Source organism: Salvelinus alpinus, chromosome 5 (genome assembly GCF_045679555.1).
Source record: "Salvelinus alpinus chromosome 5, SLU_Salpinus.1, whole genome shotgun sequence".
NCBI classification, from domain to species: domain Eukaryota; kingdom Metazoa; phylum Chordata; class Actinopteri; order Salmoniformes; family Salmonidae; genus Salvelinus; species Salvelinus alpinus.
In genome coordinates this window covers 24955607-24963969 of record NC_092090.1, presented here as the reverse complement: position 1 = coordinate 24963969, position 8363 = coordinate 24955607, and the positions used below count along the sequence as shown (strand labels likewise).

The following is an 8363-nucleotide window of genomic DNA, read 5'->3' as shown; positions in this document are numbered from 1 at the left end:
CATTGAAAAGTGGTGCTTCAGTTCATCAGTGAACAATAAAACATGTTTTAGTTTAAATTTAGGTTTATTTCAATCAAAGTTCTTTCCCCAATCTATTTACATGACTTTGTTTCACATTATTTTCTGCAATGCTACAAGTCTAAATATTAACTTTTGTTTGAAAAATAATACACAATGCCACAAAAATACAAAACAAAAGTGACTCCCTCCGTCCCAGCCCCAATTCTTTGGTGGTTTACATCAAATTCCCAGGCAGGGTTGAATCTCAATTGTATTCCTCATGTCCTCCCTCCTCAGCTTCTCAATGCACAGATCTAAGGTTTCTCCACTTGGATCTTCTCCTCCAATGCATTTTAAAAGGAGGCAAGGAGAGAGGACAAGGGAATCAAGAAAATACAATTGAGATTCACCCCTTCCCTTTCATACTAGGTATTAGAATGTGTGTGTTGGAAAACACCTACATATGTACCAACTTGTAACACAAAGCTCTATCTACACATGGGTCTTAGGTAACACTGGTAAAGTACCTCTACACTACCTATGAATGGAGACTGACTCACAATTTAGTGGTAAACTACAGGGTCCCTCATAGATAAAGGTACTTCTAATATTCACATGATTAAATATTCCTTAAATACCTCCAGAGCTCTAGTCATAGTGCAAACTGACACATGAGAAAGGAGTACATTCCACATATTGCACTGAGCAGTAGTTCTCTTCCGTAAAGAGCCCCTAATCATCCTTTGTGCCCCAAAAGGGAAAAGAAAATAGGCAAGGCTGTATTTCTTGAGCAAAAGAAAAACAACAATATCAATTCGCCATTTAACAACTTTGGCCATAGGAATTCCATCGTGTCTAAAAAACAAACATTTAAAATTAAAATAAAGTTACAAAGCATGTTCAATAAATAATTATTTTCACAGACCCCCCCCCCCCCCACCCCATCACCAGTGTATACACAATAGTTATCCTGTGCAAGGTGTGCTTGAGCTTACTACTACTGAAAACTAAAAATTGTGGACATGTCAGGTGAGGCTTCTTTTCTTTATTCTTATTGGTGGAGCCCTTGGTGCGGGCGGGGCCTGTGTCCTCCTCATGCGTAGGTTGCGCCGGTGACCAGTAGCTCATAGGCAGGGTCATGCCCCATCCTGCACAGCACCACACAGGCACACAGCATCCCCAGCATCTACGGGCAGATGGAGGAGTACAACAGTATGCATAGTTAGCATAATCATCATCGCTGCACCCAGAATAAAATTTCACGTGCACTGGCCAGCTACTCCGTCTTGTGAAAGACTAGAATTTCAAGGAGTCCTGCTCCTAGAGCGACAGTAGTGCAGGGTTTCTGTCCCAGTCTTGTGCCATGCCATCACATGTGATTCGATTAATTGAAGAGAACTTGGTGTGTGAAGTGAAGTTCTTCGAATGAAGGAGAACAAAAAGGAAAACTAGAAGAATCATACCTACAAAAAAGGTAGAAAAACACTCTAGTCTTAATTAACCGGGTACATTGAGCATTAACACCTGCACAATGTGACGCATGCCTTCATCAGGGCTGGTATTTAAATGCTCTTTATGCCTGGAGAATAAAGGCTGTTTGGGATACCTGCAGCATTCTACATTGTTATGACTCATGAGACTGCATTTGAACATCCATTTCATAATTACTATGCATCCAGTGACTCCACAAATAGAGCAAGTTATCCTCATAAGGAGAAGGGAAGTGACTGGTCAGCAGAACCCATGTTGTGATGTCCCGTAAGGTAGTGTTGAAACATTGAAAAAGCGATTTGACACAATCAGGTCAGCTTCTCTGCAGCAGCTCAAGGCCTACTAGACTAGAGACTCCCACTGCAGGAGGACATTACTGCAGCTCTAGTTAACATGCACCTGGTACACATGGTTCAGATGTTATTACAGAAGGACTCAAATATCGGCCTAGGAACAGTGGGTTAACTTCCTTGTTCAGGGGCAGAACGACAGATTTTTTACCTTGTCAGCTCAGGGATTCAATCTTGCATTCGGTTACAAGTCCAATGCTCTAACCACTAGGCTACCTGCCTATATTTGTTTACCTGTATTGCAGCGAAGGTCAGAGCAGCCCAAATGACATACATCATGATTTCTTTCAGCTTTTTCACAACAAGAGCTTCACAGCCCTAGAGGAAAAAATACAAATATTAAAAACATGCGTGTATGTCAGTATTTTCTTTAGGAAATAAATGTGTGAGTCGAATGTCCAACCAAATCAAATAGATTCCCATTTGAATGCCGTCATGTGTTAGGTAATGGTTTTCTAGGAGTGCCCACTGACAATTCATTGACACCATATGCAAGTGACTACAATAAATATGCAAGGAGAAATGAGGGCCTACGAAGTGAACGTTGGCTCCTTGCACAATATCCTGTTTCAGTGTTTATTTAAAAAGAAATGCTGTGCCTCCATCCTTGGTACGGTAGCTAGTTAGCTAACTAGCTAACTTGATTTGCACGGTATCCAGCATTTTTAAGCTACTTGACTAGGCATTAGATTAGGAGGAAGAGGGAAGCAAAATGACTTAATCAAAAATGTCCTCCTTGGTGGAATTGTATGACGTCTGTAAATTCTCTTTAAAATACAGTGAACACTTTTCAGACTCACTGGCGCAGGAAACATTGTGCGCCGGTACCAGTTGATAAAATGCTGTAAGTTCGCTAGTGAGAGCGCAATCTCAAGACAGACAGGCATAGTAGAGAGATGATGCGATTGAAAGACAACCTGAACCAATCACCATGCATAGTCGATGGGATTTGTAATAAATGCCATTTAGCTGACACTTTTATCCAAAGTGACTTACAGTCATGCGTGCATACATTTTACGTTGGTGTGGTCCTGGGATTCAAACCCACTACCCTGGCGTTACAAGCGCTATGCTCTACCAACTGAGCTACAAAGGTCCATTTATAGACAATATTTATTTTCATTGGGCTATTTACCGGCTAAAGGAAACGCTTGGGCGTGCGTGTTCTCTCTTACCTCTGGGTAGAGGTCGCCAGGCCGGCTCATGGTTCCAGTACAGTTGCTGATGTTGGGTTTACAGCAGCTGACTGGAACACTGTCGTTTCTGGACTCCTTGAACCAGCGAGTATTCCTCCAGTCAGAGTAGTTGTGAATGCCACAGCAGTGGAGCTATGACGGGGAGAGGGTAGGAGAGAGATGTGGAGAGAGAGTGAGACTGCTGTAGGCACCTGCAAACTCACCTATAGTCATCTTTTAAAAAACATGTCAAGAGAAATAAATCCAGTCGCGTTGTTCTCACCTGTCTCTGCACATAGTCGATGGCACGGCTGGGGGCATCTGTGTTGGTGCCATTGTACTCATCATACACCTTCTGAATGGAGTGGTTCACCTGATCTTCCACCTGAGTACAAGCAACAACGTCAATTTCATCTGTGCAAGAATTGTAACATTCATATTAAATTCTAACAAACTGCATTCCCATTCACCCTTTTCTATTGCTTTTGTGCGATAAGACACTAGAGAGTAGGCCAATACTAACCCTAGCTCTGTAGATATAGCCAATAACAACCACAACAACTTCTGTGACAAACACCAGCAGGAGAATGACAGCAAACTGCAGAGCAAAGAGAAGAGATATGATCAATTCAATATCTAGTCCAAAGATTAGAAATTATATTTACTTGCATTATACAAATTACATTTGTATCCATGTGCTTTTCAATACTTACAGCTGTTAGTCCACAGGAGCTTTCCCGTATTGTGGCACAGCATCCAATCAGCCCAATGATAAACAGCAGAGTCCCGACTGCTATTATAATGGACGCTGGGATCAAGGTGTACACATCCTCAAAGAAGTGGTCATAGTCATCATATGTGATGAACACATAGGCTCCAATGTAACACAGAATTCCAGCTGCAGCCTAGAGAAGGGGCAGTGAGAGGGAGACAGAGCAAGAGAAAGAGTGTGGGTCAGGCATGTAACATCCAAAGTTTATTTGCTTATCAGAAAGAAAACCCAATATTGTGTGCAGACTGAGACAAACCTTTATGTGTGTTTGTTAAAACAATGTTGGTATGTGGTCACTGGCTAGCTGCTGGTGTGTAGCAAGGGTATCCTCAGTTTCACTTTAAAAACTTGCAAAATATACCCTTGCAATAACTTGTCTAAATTCATGGACTTAAGAGGACATATGCCATTTTTGTGATAAAATGTGACTCTGAAGTTATTTTGGAGTGAGTTAAGTAATTACATTTTTAAAAATTTAATTAATATGACCCATGTATTTACAATGAGCCGTAATATGTTATTATTCAAATAAAAACAAAACTATTTGAAATCTGTCGCTAAATGCAATATATTTTTACTTAAAATCCAATATTTAATAAAACATCTACAATTAGTCAATATTTTAAAAAACGATGTATCCTTACAACAATTGTAAACACTGACATTTTTTATTTTCTTTTTTATATGTACCCTAACTTTTAAAACTGTTGTCACTGGCAATTCATGTATAGGGATTTTTATTTCTTGTTTTTGTTTATTATTTTACTTTAATGATATTGTATGTATCTTCAGAGAAAAATACATGTGTAGTGATGTCCTATGTTTTTTTGCTATTATATTGCAATTGGAAATTTTGTTTAAAAATAAAGGGAATCTTCAGTCATGTAAAGTTAAGCTAAGTGAACATTGCAGCACACTGTATTACCAAGCACTATCAGATGTGTCTGGCTGCTAGACGGACTCCTTGCTATTGCCAAACTCTACGCCCGTTAGTTTCTTCTCGGTAATTCAAGTATATCGCGAACGACAGAGCAGCGTAATAATTTAGCGTGAGTAGTCAGGCTACTATCAGATGAGATTGGGTGAGAGGTTAGGCCTAAACAATATGAAATACTAACTTGTGAAAACACTGATGCTGCAATGAAATGTCGGGGACATCGCATGGCGGCTAGGCGTTAGCCAGCAGGCTAGCTAGGTCTCTCACAGTGATAGCAAAGATGTTTTTCATTGTTCTCTGTGTTGATACGTTTTCTGCTAAACTGACTGGCACAAACTACAATCGTGCATATAGTCTTACCCACCGTTATGCAGTATTTCATTCAATCTCGCTGGTTTTCATGCAACAAATTGCAGCATTAAATGTCAGACGGTTAGCTAGCTAAAAGCTAGAGCTAACAACAATGGCAAATGCCTGTCCGATATTAGCCAGCAGATCCGACACGCTTGCTAACAGCTGCATTAGTCTCTGACACCGCGAGATATAACCCGTTCAATGTACTTTAATCGAGGGTTGGGAAATGCGTTGTACTCCGAATTGTTCCATTTCCCAACTGTTACACTGAGAAGATTGTATAATTGAAACTAGTAGTCGTTCAGACGTTTTCTTCCTCATGTTAGCTAGCATGTGGCAACAGCAGCCATTTACGGAAAGTGTTTTATATACACAGGAATGCTGTCCTACCCACCAACGGGTCGGATCTGCTGGCTACCTGTACTTGTTCTACCCGTGCTTGCAATAACTGCAAAGCATACATTTCAGAAATAATGTATACTTTAATAAACTAGACAGGATGGTTGGAAAGCTCCACATATTAATTTTGTAGAGAATTAACGTGAGCTAGCTAATGTTAGCAGACGCCTCCCTTTGCTGCAGCTAACGTTAGCAATTTCTGTTGCGTACTGTAATTAATCCCAACCTTGACTACCTAGCGTCAAATACATGTTTTGAAACAAGTTCGTGATATTTTACCCAGAATATTAGATTCAGAAACACCAGGACGGTCTTTGATGAAGTAATTCCACACTGGCCCATGGTTGCGCTGGAATCCAAATATGTTACTGTAATTTCGGATGGATCATGAATGTTATGATAATAAAATGGCTGTCCTGACCGTTCTTATTATACCTCAGTGCAGTGGTAGGTTCTACCCCACTGCCGCCTTCTACAAAAGAGCGGATATGTCACGTGTGCAGATGAGATCATCAAACTTCTTCTGTGGGGTTTATCTGGGGTTTATCGGCGGATGGCATCCACTGTTATGGGTCATTACTGCCACCTACTGTACTGAAGTGTGAGCTAGAGGGAGAGGAATCCTACATGCCAGCCCTGTTTCTCCTATAAAAAAATATAAACAATTATACTGTATCTAATGTTTTTTTTAAAATGGTGCTGACAGAGAGGGCTTCAGAGAGGGCTTTGCTTCTAGTCCTTAGGAAATGTTGCAGTATTTCGTTTTTTTATGTATTATTTCTTAAATTGTTAGCTCAGAAAATCTTAAGTGTTACATTACCCACAGCCGGGAAGAACTAGAAGATATCAGAGCGGCATCAATTTACCAGCACTACGACCAGGAATACAACTTTCCCGAAGCGGATCCTTTGTCCGAACTACCCAGGGAATTTGAGCTGATTCCAGAGGCTGACCCAAAACAACGCTGCCAGAGAAGAGGTAGATGGAGCGATCCTCTGGTCAGACTTCAGAGGCGTGCACACCACCCACTGCTTCCAAGTATATTACTCGCTAATGTCCAGTCTCTAGATAACAAGGTAGATTAAATTAGGGCAAGGGTTGCTTTCCAGAGAGATATCAGGGATTGTAACATACTCTGTTTCACAGAAACATGGCTCTCTTGGGATATGCTGTAGGAGTCGATAATGTTTGTTTGTATGTCGTGCCGACGGGAATAAACATCTCTCCGGGAAGAAGAAGGGCGGGGGTGTTTCATGATTAACGACTCATGGTGTAATTGTAACAACATACAGGAATTCAAGTCCTTTTGTTCACCTGACCTAGAATTCCTCATAATCAAATGCTGACTGTATTATCTCCCAAGAGAATTCTCCTCGGTAATTGTCACAGCCGTGTATATCTCCCCTCAAGCCGATACCACGACGGCCCTCAAGGAACTTCACTGGACTTTATGCAAACTGGAAACCATATATCCTGAGGCTGCATTTATTGTAGCTGGGGATTTTAACGAAGCAAATTTGAGAACAAGGCTTCCTAAATTATATCAGCATATTGACTGTAGTACTCGCGCTGGCAAAACTCTGGATCACTGCTACTCTAACTTCCGCAATGTATACAAGGCCCTCTCCCGCCCTCCTTTTGGCAAATCTGACCACGACTCCATTTTGCTGCTCCCTTTCCCTTCCTTTAGGTAAAAACTCAAACAGGATGTACCTGTGTTAAGAACTATTCAACGCTGGTCTGACCAATCGAAATCCACGCTTCAAGATTGTTTTGATCATGCGGACTGGGACATGTTCCGGGTGGCCTCAGAGAATAATATCAACGTATACGCTGATTCTGTGAGTGAGTTTATAAGGAAGTGTATAGGAGATGTTGTACCCACTGTGACTATTAAAACCTACCCTAACCAGAAACCGTGGATAGATGGCGGAATTTGCGCAAAACTGAAAGCACGAACCACCGCATTTAACCATGACTGGGATTATAGCCGGAAACAAACAGTGTAGTTATTCCCTCCACAAGGTAATCAAACAAGCAAAATGTCAGTTTAGAGAAAAAGTGGAGTCGCAATTCAACGGCTCAGATACGAGACGTATGTGGCAGAGTCTACAGACAATCGCGGACTACAAAAAAAAAAACAGCCACGTCAAGGACACCGACGTCTTGCTTCCAGAAACTAAACACCTTCTTTGCCTGCTTTGAGGATAATACAGTGCCACGGATGCGGCCCGCTACCAAGGACTGTGGGCTCTGCTTCTTCGTGGCCAACGTGAGTAAGACATTTAAACGTGTTACCCCCCCGCAAGGCTGCCGCCCCAGATGGCATGACTAGCCGTGTCCTCAGAGCATGTGCAGACCAGCTGGCTGGTGTGTTTACTGACATTCCATCTCTCCCTATCCCAGTCTGCTGTCCCCACATGCTTCAAGATGCCCACCATTGTTCCTGTACCCAAGTAGGCAAAGGTAACTGAACTAAACTACTATCGCCCCGTAGCACTCACTTCTGTCATCATGAAGTGCTTTGAGAGGCTAGTCAAGGATCATATCACCTCCACCTTACCTGTCACCCTAGACCCACTTCAATTTGCATACCGCCCCAATAGGTCCACTGACGATGCAATTGCCATAACACTGCACACTGCCCTAACCCATTTGGACAAGAGGAATACCTATGTAAGAAAGCTGTTCATTGACCATAGCTCAGCATTCAACACCATAGTACCCTCCAAGCTCACCATTAAGCTAGAGGCCCTGGGTCTCAACCCCGCCCTGTGCAATTGGGTCCTGGACTTCCTGACGGGCCGCCCCCAGGTGGTGAAGGTAGGAAACAACATCTCCACTTTGCTGATCCTCAACACTGGGGCCCCACAAGGCTGCGTGCT

At 42.1% G+C, this 8363-nt stretch overlaps 1 protein-coding gene across 1 annotated transcript; it reads right to left on the bottom strand.

Moving 5' to 3' along the window:
- Window positions 1–45: 45 nt before the first annotated feature.
- On the bottom strand, window positions 46–5981 carry LOC139575796 (tetraspanin-3-like). The gene is made up of 7 exons (XM_071401104.1): window positions 5758–5981; window positions 3730–3921; window positions 3540–3614; window positions 3300–3401; window positions 3017–3169; window positions 2076–2159; window positions 46–1186 (listed from the first exon to the last, which is right to left on the bottom strand). Exons 1-7 carry the CDS (start codon window positions 5818–5820, stop codon window positions 1094–1096), a joined length of 762 nt encoding a protein of 253 aa, XP_071257205.1. The 5' UTR covers window positions 5821–5981; the 3' UTR covers window positions 46–1093.
- Window positions 5982–8363: the final 2382 nt, after the last annotated feature.

Excerpts from the sequence above, each read along its gene's own strand:
- LOC139575796 (XM_071401104.1), bottom strand. The coding sequence starts at position 5,820 with ATGGGCCAGTGTGGAATTACTTCATCAAAGACCGTCCTGGTGTTTCTG. Across the intron at positions 3,402-3,539 it reads GCTATATCTACAGAGCTAGG|GTGGAAGATCAGGTGAACCA; the intron begins GTTAGTATTGGC and ends GCTTGTACTCAG. Across the intron at positions 3,170-3,299 it reads TCGACTATGTGCAGAGACAG|CTCCACTGCTGTGGCATTCA; the intron begins GTGAGAACAACG and ends TCCCCGTCATAG.